This window comes from Drosophila subpulchrella, chromosome 2R (genome assembly GCF_014743375.2).
Source record: "Drosophila subpulchrella strain 33 F10 #4 breed RU33 chromosome 2R, RU_Dsub_v1.1 Primary Assembly, whole genome shotgun sequence".
Taxonomy (NCBI): Eukaryota; Metazoa; Arthropoda; class Insecta; order Diptera; family Drosophilidae; genus Drosophila; species Drosophila subpulchrella.
Genome location: NC_050611.1, coordinates 5,981,170 through 5,999,641, shown reverse-complemented (window position 1 = coordinate 5,999,641; position 18,472 = coordinate 5,981,170). Strand labels below are relative to the sequence as shown.

At 42.6% G+C, this 18,472-nt stretch overlaps 3 protein-coding genes across 3 annotated transcripts; all 3 read left to right on the top strand.

Annotated features, from left to right (window-relative positions):
* Positions 1-994: 994 nt before the first annotated feature.
* On the top strand, positions 995-4,616 carry LOC119549597. Its single transcript, XM_037857757.1, has 3 exons — positions 995-2,787; positions 3,460-3,943; positions 4,272-4,616. The coding sequence occupies exons 1-3, from the start codon at positions 995-997 to the stop codon at positions 4,614-4,616; spliced, it is 2,622 nt and encodes an 873-aa protein (XP_037713685.1).
* A 645-nt stretch (positions 4,617-5,261) lies between these two features.
* LOC119549587 lies at positions 5,262-7,037 on the top strand. The gene has a single exon (XM_037857745.1). The coding sequence runs from the start codon at positions 5,262-5,264 to the stop codon at positions 7,035-7,037; it is 1,776 nt and encodes a 591-aa protein (XP_037713673.1).
* A 7,226-nt stretch (positions 7,038-14,263) lies between these two features.
* On the top strand, positions 14,264-16,036 carry LOC119549584. Its single transcript, XM_037857742.1, has one exon. The coding sequence runs from the start codon at positions 14,264-14,266 to the stop codon at positions 16,034-16,036; it is 1,773 nt and encodes a 590-aa protein (XP_037713670.1).
* Positions 16,037-18,472: the final 2,436 nt, after the last annotated feature.

Sequence of the window (18,472 nt, the reverse complement as noted above, 5' to 3'; positions counted from 1 at the left end):
GCATTTTTTCCAGCCCGCACGAGGGGCTTCAGTTGCAGTTGGCAATGCAAAAGCAAAAGCAGTTGCAGCGGAGATGGGATGAGTTGTGCTCCACAGCTGGTCATGGCCAGACAATTTGCAGTAACCAAAAATCAATGACCGACCGGTTTTGCATAGGCTTTCGGTGCTGGTTGTCGATGATGGTAACGTAACAACTTTCGCTGAAACGTCATTCGTGGCGGAGAGCAAAATGGCAAAAGGCAGGCCGAAGAGATAAAGCCACGATATCATCGCCATATAGCCAGATGATGAAGCAGAAGAAATTCAGTTTCTGTTTCAGTGTCGCCTTGCCTTCGCATTCGCCTTCGCCTTACCCTTCTCCCCCGAAACTCTCTTGGCCAAAAACGCATGGCGTTCGGACCAGTTTGTGGCAGTTCGGAAGTGCAGCTGCATGTGTTGGGGAAGCGACTCATTTGAATAATTGAAATCCACTTGCACTGCAATTAAGAGCATAAAACGAAATGTTTGCGTTTCTACACTTTCCATGCGGGCCCAGTCGATCCGAGTCACAAAATCGAATGCATCGAGCCTGACTTGGCTTAAATTGCCGGAAAATTTCGTTGCAGCAATCGAATTGTCTGTCTTCCCAGCGCTCTTAAAACATGCATCGGAATGGGAATGCACTTGGTGTACGAGTTCATTTTCGACTTGCAGCGGAAGTTGTTAAAGGCCTTTCGAGACATTCAAATGGGGCAATCTCACGCACAAGGCCAGCATTATGGTTTGCCCCCAGGAGGAGTTATTCTCAGCTAAATGAATCTCGTGTCCCGCATAAATGTCAGCCAAACACTTTAAAGTTCAGCCGTTAATTGCCGCCGAAATGTGTTGAACACGGAAATTGCATGACAAACTGATATGCACTTTTTGACACGGTTTCGAAATACCTTTCAAAACGATTTGGGTTTAGGCAATTATAAAAAGGACTCGTCCTGCGAGAATCACAAACAGTTCCGCGATGGCTATGGGCTGGATCGTCCTTATTTGCTGGTGCTTTGGCCAGTTGAGCGCCCAGTCATTCAATATAACTTATCCCACATATCTGGAGTTGGAGGACAGATTACTTCGAGTACTTTTGCGATTAAATTTGGAAGAAGAGTATAATACCTTGCTGGTCTATGGAAAGGAATGTGTGTTCCATTCGTTACTAAGACGCTTGGGGATCCCCACAGTCATTGTGGGGTCGGAAAGTACCAATTATGATTGGACCTTCAGTACCGCGACCCTCATACTGACCTGTGGATCTGATGCAGAGATAGAGGAGAACTCAAACACCCTACTGAAGCTGCAGAGAACCAGGCGACTAATCTACATACAGGAAAATATTGAACCAGAGTCTATTTGTAACAAATATTCGCAGAAGGAGCAGCACAACATTGCTATGGTGAAGTCAAGCTTTTATCAGTCGGATACCATCTATTCCTGTCGCTACTTTCAGACACCCAACTATAAAGAAGGACACTTTTTTGAAGACCAACCCATATACATTGAGAACTTTCAGAATATGCATGGGAATACGATTAGAACAGTGCCAGATCGTTTGGTGCCTCGAACCATAGTTTATCGGGATAAGAAGACTGGCGACACCAAGATGGTGGGTTATCTGGCCAACATGATGAACACCTACGCCCAGAAACTGAATGCCAAGCTGCAGTATATAAACATTACAGAGCTAGGAGTTCAGAAAGCCACTATGGATGATGTTTTGAACTGGGCAAAGGAGGACATTCTGGACATTGGCACCGCATTGACCAGTTCCTTGCAATCTAAGGGTATGGATAACGTAGGGTATCCCTACTTGCTGACCGGCTACTGCCTAATGGTTCCAGTCCCCGCCAAGCTGCCCTACAACATGGTGTACTCGATGATAGTGGACCCACTGGTTCTCAGCATTATCTTTGTTCTGTTGTGTGTGTTCTCGGTTCTGATAATCTACACCCAAAACCTTTCCTGGCGGAACCTCACCCTGGCCAACGTCCTTTTGAATGACAAAAGCCTTCGAGGTCTTTTGGGCCAATCATTTCCATTTCCCCCCAATCCCAGCAAGCACCTCAAGCTTATCATCTTCGTCCTGTGCTTCGCCAGCGTTATGATCACCACCATGTATGAGGCCTATCTGCAATCGTACTTCACTCGCCCTCCGTCCGAACCGTTTATTCGCGCCTTTCGCGATATCGGAAACTTTTCGCAAAAGATGGCAATAAGCAGGATTGAAGTAAATGTCCTTACCTCCTTAAACAATTCTCATTTTCGGGAAATCAGCGAGGATCACCTGGTGATTTACGACGACTGGTCAAAATACCTAGACCTGCGTGACTCCTTCAATACCAGTTTTATATTTCCGGTTTCTGTGGATCGATGGAGTGGGTACGAGGCGCAACAGAAGTTTTTCGCCGAGCCCGCCTTTTATCTGGCCTCCGATCTATGCTTCAATGAGCTTATATTCTTCAGTGCCCCCGTGCGACGATATCTGCCCCATCGACACCTCTTCAATGATCACATGATGCGGCAGCACGAGTTTGGCTTGGTGGGGTTCTGGAAGAGCCAGAGCTTCATTGAAATGGTTAGATTGGGCCTAGCATCCATGAAAGACCTCAGTCACAAGCAAAAAACTGAGGAGAGCTTACTGCTAGAAGATATTTCCTGGATACTTAAGCTTTATATGGGAGCCATCGCACTGAGTATTTGTTGCTTCATACTGGAGATATCTCGATGCGGTGAGAGGTGCAGTCGGTTGTGGAGGCGCCGGAGGTAAATAAGTGGTTTTCCATGTACTAAATAGTATTTTAGTGCATTTTTTTATTTAAATATCTATATCAAATTTATTAAAACAGAAGAAGAAATGTATTATTGGATTTGTAACATAATCATAGTTATATTATTCAGACTATTTAAATTAACTGATAAAGTAAAAGGCAAACATATTTCAGAGTTATTATTTGTTTTGAGTCAAGGGAACTTCAGCCACATTTTGATATCAACAACACGGAAAGTCCATGAGAAAATTGAATTAACTTGAAACCTTCTGAAGGTCTTGATAGCTATAATTATCAACTATCATCTATTAGACAAAATCGTTAATAGCTCCAAAAACTTTTTCACTTGTTGGGACCACCTCATTTACAACATTATTTTTTTCCTATATGGGTTTCTAACATGTAAAGTATTTTAATGAGCAAGCCACAGAACAAAAAGCAGTGAAATGTCATGGTATCCAAACAGTTTGGTAAAAACTATGGTTGGGCTAGCATTTCTACTTCTCTATCTTGGAGAGATAAGAGGTCAGATATTAGATATCCCCATTCAAGGAGAAGATGACCCACAAGAGGAAATGTACCAACTTCTTATGAAACTGCACCAGGAAGAGATATACCATACCTTGCTTGTCTATGGGAAGGAATGTGCTTTCCATTCCGTATCCAGACGTTTGGAAGTACCCATGGTTTTGGTGTCTTCGGGTAGCACCGAATTCGATTGGGTTTACACTAGCCTCACATTGATACTCAGTTGCGGCCCAGAAGAGGAGAAGGAGGCGAATTACCGAACTCGTGTTAAGCTGCAAAAAAACAGAAGATTGATCTTTTTACCAGATCACATCCAGCCGGATTCTGTATATAATAACTATTCACTTGTGGAGCAATATAATGTGGCGATGGTAAAAGAAGACTTCAAGAAGACGAGAGTGATATACGCCTGTCGCTTCCTCTTACATCCCAACATTGTGGAAAAAGATCTGATGACAAGTGATCCAATTTTTATTAAAAACTTTCAAAATATGCCTCGAAAACCGATCAAAGCAATCGCAGACCTAGTGGCTCCTCGATTCATGGTGTGTGTGATTGCAAAAAGCGGAGAAAAAACGCTAAAGGGCTATGTGGGCAATCTGATCAATAACTATGCACAGAAGGTAAATGCCACTTTGCAATATGAATCGCTAAGCAACAAAGTCAACTTTAAAGATAAAATAAGGAGGGTAAGCGAAGATGAGCTTGATATTGATATTTTATATGAAAACAAAAAAGACCTTGATACTGCGAGTTACCCATTCTTGCTGACAAATAACTGCTGGATGCTCCCTGTTTTAGCAAAGTTGCCGATAAATCGGGTTTATGCAATCATAGTTGACCACCTCGTTCTTGTTATAATCTTGGTGCTTTTCATCATGCTCTCTATTTTGCTAAATTACAGCCAAATGAAATTTGTAGTTTTAAGGGTATTGGCAATATCATAAGAAGATTGTACTGCCCAAATTCGAAATGACATCGCTGATAACTACGAATAATTCCCAATTTGCTGAAATAAACAAACGTGAACTACTAATCATTGACGGATGGAATGATTATCATAATTTGCGTGACACGCTCAACCTAAGCTACGGTTATTTAGTGACGGAAGATCGTTGGAGCGTCTATGCCGAGCAGCAGAAACTCTTCAAGAAGCCCATTTTCTACTTCGCAAAGGACCTTTGCTTCTCCCGCCCACTTTTCATGTCCATTCCTCTGCGAAGACATCTGCCGTACTGTCACTTTTTCGAGGAACACATAATGCGGCAGCAGGAATTTGGCGTGGTCAGTTACTAGAAAAGCCATAGCTTCCTTGAAATGGTGAGACTGGGCATAACGCCCATGAAGGACCTAAGCCCCCCAAAGGTGTTTGATGCAAGCGTAGAGCTTCAGGATATCTCCTGGATACTCAAACTGTATGTGGCCGCCATGTTGATCAGCATCTTCTGCTTTTTGTTTGAGGTTTTATATGCGGGACATCGAAGAGTAATAAAGGATGTATGCTGACAAGCAGTTGCTTCTTCTTAGGTTTATACAACTTTTAAAATTTGTATTAATAATAAAGTAATCAAAGCTTTTTCCATTAAAATTGCTCCTTACATCTAGCATTGATTCTCTAAGTTGCTTATAATTTTTTGATGAATACTCAGATTTAAACAATTTGCCTTGTAGATTGGTATTATATCTACCAGATACTGGCTTCAACAAAGTAATTTTAAAACAAGCACTCAACTAGGAAAGTGCATGATGAGAGCCAATAAATGTAAAGGACGGTTCCACACGAAGTGTATCCCAAAGTTAACATCACTCGAAATTGTTTGCAGAGTTACCAACTTATTTAATTGCAAATATGAGAATCACACATGATAACTATTCAAATTGACCAGGAATGAAGCAAAACGGTGAAACCTTCATTAAATACCAACAGTTTATGTGAAAACTATGGCTTGCTTGGTCATTTTCCTCCTGTGTCTGGGGCTGCAAATTGCTGTCCAGTTCTCAGACATATCTGTTCAAACCAAAAGTGGCATAGATAAAGGACTTCTTCACCTTCTTCGAGAACTGCGTCAGGAGGAATACTATGACACACTACTTGTCTACGGAGAGGATTGTGTCTTTCACTCCCAAATCAAATACTTGGATGTTCCTACAGTGTTGGTTTCTTCAGGAAGCACCAGCTTTGATTGGAATTTTAGTAGCCTAACTCTGATACTAAGTTGTGGCCCTGAATCAGAAAGAGAAGCAACTAATCGTACTATTTTTAAGCTGCAAGGAAACAGACGTCTTATCTACCTGCAAGATAAAAACCAACCAGAGAATGTCTGTGATAATTACTTCAAAAAGGATCATTATAATGTAGCCATGTTGAGGAATGACATTGTAAAGTCGAAAGTCATATACACATGTCGCTACTTTGGGGATCCTAACTTTGAAAAAGTAAGTTTATCAGAGAAAAGTCCGATTTACATTGAACAATTTCAAAATATGCACGGAAAAGCTATCAAAACTATGGCAGATCTCTTACCCCCACGATCCATGCAGTATCAGGATCCAATAAGCGGTGAAATGAAGACAAAGGGATATGTGGCCGAATTGGTCAATAACTTTGCACAGAAAGTAAATGCCACCTTGCAGTTTGGCCTTCTAACACAAAGCCTTAGCTTAAGAGAGATATCAAGAAAGGCCCAGCACGATGAGCTTGACATCGGTGTTACTCTGGAGGCCTCTTTATATTCCATGAGCCTTGACACAGCTAGCTATCCATATCTTCTGACATCTTACTGTCTAATGGTTCCAGTTCCATCAAAGTTGCCGTACAATCTGGTGTACGCCGCGATAGTGGATCACCTCGTCCTTGGCATTATCTTCTTGCTGTTCTGCCTGCTTTCTACGCTGCTAATATATAGTCAGAAAATGTCATGGCAAGAGCTCAGTTTGGTCAACATATTACTTAATGATAAAAGTTTGCGAGGTCTCTTGGGCCAATCGTTTCCATTTCCCTCCAATGCTAACAAGCACTTAAGGCTGATATTTTGCATTCTGTGCTTCGCAAGCATTTTGATGTCCACGATGTACGAGGCTTATCTGCAATCTTTCTTCACGGATCCCCCAGCTGGACCTTATATTCGTTCCTTCAAGGAATTCGGAAAGTTTAACCAAAAGATTGCAATTACCGAAATTGAGAAAAACGCTTTAATAGACCTCAACAATACACGTTACCGTGAAATTCACGAAAACGACCTTAGAATATTTCATGATTGGCAGGAGTGCCTTAAACTGCGTGACGCCTTAAATCGGGACTACAGTTACTTGGTAACATGGGATCGATGGAGCGCCTATGATGAGCAGCAAAAGCTTTTTAAGGATCCGGTCTTCTACTTTGCCAAGGACCTCTGCTTCTCTCGTCTCGTCTTCTTGTCGGTGCCCATGCGGAGACACCTGCCCTACCGTCATCTCTTCAATGATCATATGATGCGACAGCACGAGTTCGGTTTGGTGAATTACTGGAAGAGCCACAGTTTCTTCGACATGGTAAGACTCGGCATAGCACCTCTGAAGGACCTAAGTCAGCCCAAAGTGGTTAGTCCAAGCTTAATATTGGATGATATATCGTGGATCCTTAAGCTTTATATGGCCGCCATGGCGATCAGTATTATCTGTTTCATGTCGGAAATAGCGAGAGAAAAGTGGCGGCGCTGGAGTGAACTCAAAAATTAAACAAATCCATAGTCTCGAAGCATTACAGACTTTTCTAAATCCTTGGTTAGAAATATAAACGATTTGGATGTGTGGACTGTATGTAATTTTATTCTTGCCAGTTGCGAAGCCTATTTGATACTGATACGAATTTCACAAAAAGACGCCGTCGTAGCAGCGTTGCCAGAAAGGAAAAAAGTATATATATATATATGTATATCGGATTTATGTTACATAGGATAGAGATGGCATTATGCGCCTAAATATGAGAGCTTATTAAAGACTGCAACCGTTCACGAACATCCCGGCCCGCCCTGAAACACAGTTTCTGAATGGGGCAAAACAGCAACCTTCGTGATCGGTCTGATCATCTCTCCAGTTGTTGTCTTCAATTTGACTGCTCGAACGAGGTTGTCCTTCCCTGGATAGGTTTCCATAACCCGTGCGATGTGCCAAGATGCTGGTGGGGTATTGGACTCCTTAACGATAACTACATCACCAATCGAGAGGTTGGGTGTTGAAGTGGTCCATTTCGGACGTTGTTGCAGAGTAGTCAGATACTCCTGATGCCATTTCTTCCAGAATCCTTGAAGCATAGCCTGGATGCTTTGCCAATATCCTAATCGCCCCACAGGGATGTGGCTTAAGTCAGGATCTGGAACGGTGGTTAACGGTCGCCCAATTAAGAAGTGGGCGGGTGATAAGTAGTTGTTCTCGGTATCCGATGTGTAGCACAAGGGACGTGAATTTATCACTGCGCTGACTTGAGCAAGCAAGGTGCGCATTTGTTCGAAGGTGAGCGTTGAATTGCCGGTGACGCGGCGCAGATGCAGTTTGACACAGCGAACTGCCGACTCCCATTTCCCTCCCCAATGAGGAGATCTAGGGGGAATGAGGACCCATTGAATTCCATCATCCGCCAGAGTGGATGTGACGATGTCCTTATGTTGTTGTGATGAAAGCAATTCTTGCATTTCGTTGAGGGATCGCTTAGCTCCAATAAAGTTTGTACCGTTGTCGCTGTAGATCTTGCTACACTTGCCACGCAGGGATATGAAGCGCCGCAAGGCAGCCAGGAAGGTTTCTGTTGTCAGATCTGTGGCAAGTTCCAGGTGTATGGCCGAGGTGACCATGCAGACAAACAGGCAAATGTAGCCCTTGCTGATACGTGGCTTCCGAACTTTGGCATCCTTTAGAAAGATTGGACCTGCATAGTCGCAACCAGTATTGACAAATGGAAGGGCTTGAGTGACACGCACGCTGGGTAAATCAGCCATTTGTTGTTGGGCAGTGTGGTAGCGTTGACGAAAGCAGGATAAACAGTCGTGTGTTATTCTGCGAATGAGATTACGTGCTCCAATTATCCAGAATCTCTGACGAATGATTACAAACAGGGAAGAAACGCCAGGGTGAAGATTTACTCGGTGCTCGTGTTCCAGGATCAGCTTCGAGATGCGGTGCGTTTTTGGTAGCAAAACTGGGTGTTTTGCCTCTCGGGACAATTGCGATTGGTGCAGTCGTCCGCCTACCCTCAGCAAATCGTTTTCGTCTATCATTGGTGCAAGTTTGACCAGCTGCGATCGGTTCCTTAGGGGTTTCTTGGCAAGGAGCAATTGATAGTCCTCGTGAAAACAGCGTTGCGCGTGTTTTATACAAATGATCCTTGCTGCCTTAATCTCTTCAAAAGTAAGAGCTCTTGACGCCTTATCGCAGGATGGATTTTGTGTGCGTTGAATGAATCGCTTCACATAGGCGACAATGTGAACGAGCTTGAGCCAAGAAGATACTCGTGCGATCAGATCATCGAGTGGATGAACCTGAGTTGCAACAGCCAGTGTAGCCAAACAGTTTGTCTTGACTTCTCCTTGAATGCGTTTGTCTGAAAGAGATAAACCAAATCGTGAATCGTTCAACTTTACCAGGTATTGATCCTGGTCCCGTAGCCACATAGGTCCATTCCACCACAAATGGAAGTCGATGAGGTCAGCAGCCATCAGACCCCTGGAAGCGCAGTCAGCTGGGTTTGATTTGGAGTCTACGTGCCGCCAGGCCTTCCTAGGAATAGTGTCAAGGATTTCCGAGGTTCGGTTTCCAACAAAAGTCTTTAGTTGGGCTGGTGCATAGGATAACCAGGAGAGCACTATTGATGAGTCGGACCAGGCAAAAACAGTTATGTTCTTGTGGCGTAATCCAGAAGAGATCGAACGAATGAGTTGGCTTAGAAGAAGCGCTGCGCAAAGCTCCAGGCGTGGCAATGATTGTTGTTTCAATGGCGCCACCCTTGTCTTCGCAGCCACAAGGCACACCGAGATGGATCCGTCGTCATTTGTAACTCTGCTGTACACCACAGCAGCATACGCCTTGGTTGAGGCATCCGAAAATCCGTGGAGCTCGATGTTGTCTGCGTCGTTGGCAACGAAGCGTGGTAATTGAAACTTTTGTAGAGTGTCTAGATCTGCTCTCCACTTCAGCCAGTTGTCCGCTAGTTTAGTTGGGAGCGGGTCATCCCAATCCAAGTTTAAGAGCCAGAGTTTTTGGAAAATAATCTTAAATTGGATTACAATGGGTGCCAAGAGTCCGAGAGGATCAAATATCCTGGAGACGTCAGACAAGACTTGTCTCTTTGTGCAATCAGGATTTGCTGCTAGACTTATGTTGTACGTTAGAGTGTCTTTCCCAGGATACCAGTGTAGTCCGAGAACCTTAACTGGCGACGATTGTGCGTCGGTATCATCCGTTTGTATGAATGAGGTATTGGATACCCATTTCCCGAGTTCAAGATTTGCGCACGACATCAGCTGAATCAACTCGTCTCGGTTTCGACGTAGTTCATCCTCATTGTTTGACCCAGTAAGGACATCATCGACATAAAAATCCTCCAGTAGGATTTTTGAAGCATTCGGGTATTCCTCTTGATGATCCACAGCGAGTTGTTCCAGCACTCGTACCGCCAGGAATGGCGCACATGACGTTCCGTAGGTTACAGTGCACAATTGGAAATGCTTGATCGGATCGGATGGATCCTCTCTCCAAACGATCTTCTGGTAGTTTCTGTGCTTTTCGTTCACCCATATTTGGCGGAACATTTTAACGATGTCCGCTGAGAATGCGAACTTGTACATTCGAAAGCGTAGGCACACAGCAAATAAATCGCGTTGGATACTGGGCCCTGTGAAAAGAGTGTCATTTAAGGCCTTACCATTGGCGTCGCGAAAGGATCCATCAAAGACCACTCGCAGTTTTCGGCCAAGCACTGGGTGGTGGGGAAGAAAGAACTGATTCCCAGTAGCGATTTCCTCTGGCGGCACCTCACGCATGTGCCCCAGGTTGATATACTCCCGCATAAAGAATACGTACTGTGTCCGCAGCTGCTCGTTTTGTTGTAGTCGTCGCTCCACCGATTTGAAACGTTTAAGAGCTCCATGTAGAGTTTCTCCAAATTCAGGATTTTCCGTGTTGAATGGAAGTTCCACGACATACTTCCCGTTTTCATCGCGACTGTGGGTGGCGAGAAAGTGCTTCTCGACCTGTTCGTCTTCCGGTTCCAATTTTGTGTTGCTTTGAACGTTCTCCAGTTCCCAAAACTTCTGTAGCGTGTTGTCGATATCCATTGTTGTGGTTAGTGCAATAGCGTTGCTTGCGTTCGATGTGATGAGTGAAGTGATAACCCATCCGAATACCGACGAAATAGCAATAAGATTACCCTTGTTGTCGTACATCTTTCGTCCTGTGAACACTGACCATACGTGTTCGCTTCCCAATAGTATATCAACTGGTGTGTTTGCGTTGAAGTGTGTATCTGCCAGCTGCAGATCCTTAAATACCTCGAGTGTCGATGCGTCGATATTTTGGCGTTCCAGAGATGAGGTGATTCTGCCTAGCACGTGGGCATAGACAACCAAACGATCATTGGATATGCGAGACTTGATTTGCAGCGTGCTGCATCCCCTTGTCGTGTCTGCTTTTACGGAAGAGATTCCCGTAACCAAAATGCGTGATGCCGACCGTGTCAATCCGAGAGCTTGGATGCAACGCTCAGATACATAAGATAGCTCTGATCCTGTGTCCAATAGAAGACGGCATGTTACGTGGTCACCGTTTGCGTTTTTAACATACACCATAGCAGTTGGTAATATGCTCCGTTTGATTTCCGTTAGATGTGTAGATTTTGCAGTGCCTTGTGCACATACAACCTTTTGGGTGCCCGCTCCTTGGGCCAAATGACTGAGTGTCACTGAGTTTGTGTTAGACGCGCTTAAGTTTTGCTCGTCCCCCTCCACTATCTGGGCAAGATTCCCACTAGCCTGTGGAATCGGTTGGACATGAAGAAGAGAGTGATGATTTCCTTTGCATTGCCTGCATTTGAATGTTGACTTGCACCTGTTGACCCCATGACCAGGTCGCAAGCAGTTGTAGCATAGTGATTTCTCCTTCACAAATGATCGCCTCTGCAGTCCAGACATATCCAGAAACTGCTGACAGCCATATAGAGTGTGTTCTGTCGAACTACATTTGGTGCAGCCGCTACTTTCAACTGCAACCATTGATTGTGTGATCCTTTTTGGCTTTTCAGGATGTGTTGTTGTCTTGCTTCCAGTCGCAAGCTCCCTTTTGCTCAGCTCCAGTTCCTCGCAGCGAGAATCGAGAAACTTGAAGAATTCCTCCAGAGTGGGTGAGTCTGTCTCCATGCTGCGCTCAATCCACCTGCGCCGTGTGTCAGCGTCAAGTTTTTCCAGGGCTAGATATATGATCCAACAATCGCGTCCCGTCTGATTCACCGCATCCAATCCACGAACAATTTCGTTTGCTCCGTCCGAAACCCTCCGTAGAACTGTTGCATCGATCTTTGTAGTTGTTGGCAGGCTCATAAACTGTTCCAAAAACGAGTTTACAATGTGCCGTGGACGATTGTATCTTTCCTTAAGACGTTCCCATGCAGTGTTGTAAGCCGTGTCCGTAATTGCCAAGTGTCGAACCAAGTTGGCAGCCTCATCAACGAGTAGTGTTTTTAAGTGATGGAACTTCTGGGTGTTGGACAAATGCTGTTTGTTATGAATTGTGCTTTCATAAATGTCTTGAAAGGATGGCCACTCTGTGTAGTTGCCCGAGAACCGTTTGATTTGAATTTTTGGCAATTCGCTTAGATTTGAATTCGCCGTGAGTACCGAGTTCCGAGAATTCGCTAATGTGACGTCATCACCAACATGATCAGGCGTGTTCGGGGTGCTCTGACTTACAGCAAGTCGCTCAAATAGTTGTTGGTTTTGTTGCAGCAAGTTCAAGATTGCATCGTTGTTTGAATGTAGCCCGTTGCTGCCACTCGCACTGCCCGTAGATGTCCCCGGTTGAAGATCATTACTCCTTTCCTTTAGAATAGCGCTTGCCCTTAGGTATTTTGCTTCGTAAACCGCATTGTCGATCTCCGGATCGACATAGCCTTCCACTTCCTCGTGAAGCGCAATGCAATCGCTAAACTGGTTGAACTCCTTCCAAACTTCGTTGAGAAGATCTATCCGTGTGACGATCTCTGTGTGTGTAGCGATCTCCGTTTGTTCAGCCCATGCCAAGACACGTGTTATATTGGACTTGAGTCTGGCACGGCTTTTCACCAATGATTTTAATTGTTCCATTGCAAACAATTACCCTGAGAATCAAAGCACTTCAAAACTGTCCAAGAATCCGGAACGATGGACCAGCAATGTGGTTAGAAATATAAACGATTTCGATGTGTGGACTGTATGTAATTTTATTCTTGCCAGTTGCGAAGCCTATTTGATACTGATACGAATTTCACAAAAAGACGCCGTCGTAGCAGCGTTGCCAGAAAGGAAAAAAGTATATATATATATATGTATATCGGATTTATGTTACATAGGATAGAGATGGCATTATGCGCCTAAATATGAGAGCTTATTAAAGACTGCAACCGTTCACGAACAATCCTTCAAAGTAGTTTACTTGAATTTTTAATTTAACCCATAATGGGCTGTTCCCTGACCTTCACAGGCATGTTAATACAAAGCGGGAAACATGAAAATTGCATGCCAGACCACCATATACACAGAGTACGAGGCAGTTAGTCCTTTTCAAGTACAACATGTGAGGCACGCACGATATATCCGACATGTCAGATATTTGCAGTTTTGTGCATACCATGGATTGATTAATTATCCTACTACCCTGCCTTTGCACTCAGTGGCCCAATTACGGGAAGTAGCCATGAAAAAGAACATAGATCCAAAGATTGCAACTGGAAGAGTCATACGGAACCCTGATTATCTACATGGAGGATTTTGTTTTCCATTCCCTATCTAATCGCTTGAACGTGCACAAAGTTTTTGAGTTTTCTAATATCACCCTATTTGATTGAGATTTAGCAGCCGAGCTCCTATCTTCAGTCGGGTCCTAAAGATGACAGGGACCCTAACTACCGCACGCTCATGTTCAACCTGGGACGAACTTTACACTTTTAGAGCTTTTATAAAATACTTGAATAAAAAAAAATTTGTTTAAAACATGCCACTATGATGCATGAACTTTGGCAATGAATGCATCAAAAAGGAAAGGCAGTTTCAACAGTTGGTTTGCGAGCTACGGCATAGTTGTTCATTTTTATCTTCTGTCTAGGACAGATCGGAGCCTTCATATCTGATAATTCTGGGCAAAGTAAAATCGGCACAGATGAAGGATTACTTCGCCATCTTCTCAAACTACGCCAGGAAGACTTATATGACACGCTGTTTGTCTATGGAGAAGTTGTGTTTTTCATTCCCTTATCACATATTTGAATGTTCCCACAGTGTTGGTTTCTTCACGAAGCACCAGATTTGATTGGAGTTTTAGTAGTCTATCTATAATTCTTAGTTGTGGCTGAATCAGAGAAAAAAGAAACTTGTCGTATCTTTTTAAGCTACAAAGAAACAGGCGTCTGATATACTTTCAAGAATAAATACATCCAGACAATTTGGAGACTACTGATAACAAAATGTTAGCTTTTTGTAGGATATAAGAGAGAAATTTTCGGACTTCGAAGTATTATGAATATAGTATGTATTCAATATACATTGGTAGCCCCTTTCCAAGCCTGAACTCTTTGCACTTTAAATGCATCCGCTAATTGCCCAATTATGGCATGTAAGCATTTGGACACAATGTGAAAAAACACGAAACGAGCATGTCTGCACAACTGTTCGCGAAGGTACAAAATGTGGGCAAATCGCACGATTTGTCACAGTTAAATGAAAACCATGGCGTGGTTAGTTATCCTACTTCTCTGCATTGGGAGTTCCTGTTCCCGGTTTTTGGATGTCGCCAATAGAAGTAACTCAGACTTAGAGGAAAGATTGTTAAGTCTCCTTCAAAGGCTGCAAGTGGAGGAATTCTATGATACACTGCTTATCTATGGAAAGGATTGCATATTCCACCCACTATCCAGACGCTTGGATGTATCCACAGTGCTTGTGTCTTCGGGTAGCACCGAACTCGATTGGAACTTCGGCAGTCTAACCCTGATTCTTAGCTGTAGTCCTGAATTAGAGAAAATGGTAACCAACCGAACTCTGGTTAAGCTGCAAACAAACAGGCGCTTAGTTTACCTACGACGCAATGATCACCCGGATTCTGTATGCGATATATATAGGCAGAGGGAGCAATACAATATTGCCATGGTCAAGGACGACTTCGGTACCTCAAACGCTATCTACGCTTGTCGTCACTTTGAAGATCCTATCTTTGCAGAAGTTGATTTATCAGATAATACGCCCATTTATATAGAACAGTTTGAAAATATGCTCGGAAAACCTATCAAAACGGTAGCAGATCTGTTGTCCCCACGTTCTATGCTTCTTCCGGATGAACAAAACGGTGATAAAAGGATAACAGGCTATGTAGCTAATTTAGTAAACACTTTCGCTCAGAAAGTAAATGCAACGCTTAAAGTGGACGTTTTGAACACCAAATCCATCGTTAGGGAAATATTAAGGAGGGTGCAAGACGGAGAGCTTGACATTGGCACCACCTTGGAAACCTCTTTACGTACAACTCTCTTCGAAACAGCCAGTTATCCTTACATTCTCACATCGTACTGTTTAATGGTTCAAGAGCCAGCCAAGTTGCCTTACAATTTGGTTTATGCTGTGATCGTGGATCGCTATATTCTCGGAATTATCTTCATTGTGCTATGCATACTTTCCATGCTGCTAATATATAGTCATAAAAAGTCATGGAAGGATCTTAGCCTGGCCAACATCGTGCTAAACGATAAAAGCCTGCGTGGTCTCTTGGGCCAATCTTTTCCAGTTCCCTCCAATGCAAACAAACATTTAAAGCTAATAGTTTGCATAGTTTGCTTTGCAAGCATTATGTTGACCACCATGTACGAGGCATATCTGCAATCTTATTTCACGAATCCCCCAACTGAAGCCGGAATTCATTCCTTTCAGGATATTGGTAAAAATCAAAAACAGATTGCAATCCCTTCAATTGAGGTTTATGGCCTGATCTCGACTAATAATTCACACTTCCAAGAAATTCAAAAAGAAAATATTATAGAATTTGACAATATGCCGGAGTGCTATAAGCTGCGGGATGACTTTAACCTCAGTTACAACTATTTGGTAACCGGAGATCGTTGGAGTGCCTACGCGGAGCAGCAGACCATCTTCAAAGAGCCAGTCTTTTATTTTGCCAGGGACTTGTGCTTCTCGAGACTTATTTTTCTGTCCGTTCCCTTGCGTCCTTACTTGCCCTACCGCCACCTCTTTGAAGACCACATGATGCGGCAACAGGAGTTCGGCTTCGTGAGCTACTGGAGGAGCCACAGCTTCTTCGAAATGGTGAGACTAGGACTCACTCCTCTCAAGGACCTCAGCCACCCGTTAGCGTACACTCCAAGCCTATTAATAGAAGACGTATCGTGGATACTAAAAATTTACCTGGCTGCCATGATGATCAGCGTTGTCTGCTTCTTGTTGGAAATTGGAGTAAATAGGTGGAAGTATTGGAGGAAATCCAGCAACTAGTGCCCGAAGTTATTTACGATCAATTTTGATCTTAATTATTTTGCTTAACCATAACACTTATTATAGAAAGAAATGTTAAATAAACGCACCGAAACATAGGAGAACTTATAATGTTTATAAAGTATATACTTCTCATCGGGTTCACTGGCCCAGTCGATCTAGCCATGTACGTCTGTCCGTCTGTCTGTGTAAACGCTGAGATCTCGATAACTATAAGAGCTTGAAAGTTGGGCTTAAGCATCCAGATTCCAGGTGTCTATGCGCAGCGATAGTCGAATCATAGAGTCGAATCATTAAACTGAATCATAGAGTCGAATCATAGAATCGAATCATAAAGTCGAATTATAGAGTCGAATCATAGAGTCGAATCATACAGTCAAATCATAGAATCTAATCATAAGAATATTAGACTCGAGTCATTAAATCGAATCATAGAGTCGAATCATAGAGTCGAATCATGTAGTCGAATCATAGAGTCGAATTATAGAATTGAATCATAGAGTCAAATCAAAGAATCGAATCATAGAATCAATTCATAGAGTCGAATCATAGAATGTAATCATGGAGTCGAATCATAGAGTCGAATCATAGAGTCGATTCATTAAATCGAATCATAGAGTCGAATTATCGAACCAAATCATAGAGTCAGATCATCGAGTTGCGTCATTAAATCGAATCAAAGAGTCGAATCATAGAGTCGTGACATTAAATCGAATCATAGAGTCGAATCATAGAACCGAATCTTACAGTCAAATCATAGAGTCGAGTCATTAAATCGAATCATAGAGTCGAATCATCGAACCGAATCAAAGAGTCGAATCATAGAGTCGAGTCATTAAATCGAATCATAGAGTCGAATCATCGAACCGAATAATAGAGTCAAATCATAGAGTCGAATCATAGAGTCGAGACATTAAATCGAATCATAGAGTCGAATCATCGAACCGAATCATAGAGTCGAATCATAGAGTCGAGTCATTAAATCGAATCATACAGTCGAGTCATCGAACCGAATCATAGAGTCGAATCATAGAGTCGAGTCATTAAATCGAATCATAGAGTCGAATCATCGAACCGAATCATAGAGTCAAATCATAAAGTCCAAACATAGAGTCGAGTTATAGAATTGAATCATAGAGTCGAATCAAAGAGTCGAATCATAGAATCAAATCATTGAGTCGAATCATAGAATCTAATCTTGGAGTCGAATCATAGCGTCGAGTCATTAAATCGAATCATAGAGTCGAATCATAGAACAGAATCCTAGAGTCAAATCATAGAATCGAGTCATTAAATCGAATCATAGAGTCCAATCATCGATCCGAATCATAGAGTCGAATCATAAAGTGGAGTCATTAAATCGAATCATAGAGTCGAATCATCGAACTGAATAATAGAGTCAAATCATAGAACCGAATCATAGAGTCACATCATTGAGTCGAATCATAGAATCGGATCATAGAGTCGAATCATAGAGTCGAATCATGTAATCGAATCATAGAATCGAATCATAGAGTCGAATCGTGGAATCGAATCATTGAACCGAATCATAGAGTCGAATCACAGAATCGAATCATAAGTCGAATAATAGAGTCGAATCATAGAGTCGAATCATAGAATCGAGTCATAGAGTACATTAATGGGGTCGAATCATGTAGTCGAATCATAGGGTCTAAACATAGAGTCGAATCATAGAATTGAATCATAGAATTGAATCATAGAGTCGAACCATAAATTCGAATCTTAGAATCGAATCATTGAAGCGAATCATAGAATCGAGTCATAGAATCATATCATACAATTGAGTCTTATATTCAAGTCATTCAATCGAATCATATAATCGAATCATAAAATCGTATAATAGAACCGAATCATAGAATCGAATCATAGTAGCTATAGTCGCGATCACGCACCAGGAAAGCGTGCAAGGCGACTACTATATATAGCCGCAGAATTTAAAATCTGCTGTGATGGTCTGATCGTAACGAACGATGGACAAATCAAAAGGTATCGCAAGAACTATCACTAGCATACCACGACTTTACAAATTTTTGTTGGTTTGGGAGAAAAATCGGTGAAGGTGTAAAAGTGGAATTTTAAGAAATTGGAGCTGTGAAGTTTTTTTTTAATTAACAAACAAATAAATAAAAAACGTTTGGCATATAGACTATTGAGCTTATTGCGCAGAGCAAGTTTGTTTCAGCAAGGTGCCACGTCCACTCTAACGCCCACAAACGACCATACCATTTAAACTCTTCTAGAGCCCACATTTTGTCATCATCACACATAAAATCGGACTAGTCATTAAAAGGTTCCAAGCAAATAATAATCAATATTTTGCAATTCAATCGATATTGCACACCACATGCAGCAAATATGCTGCTTTCAATAATACGCCAGGAAGCCGCTAGGGGCGCTCTAGGCGTTAAAGGCTAG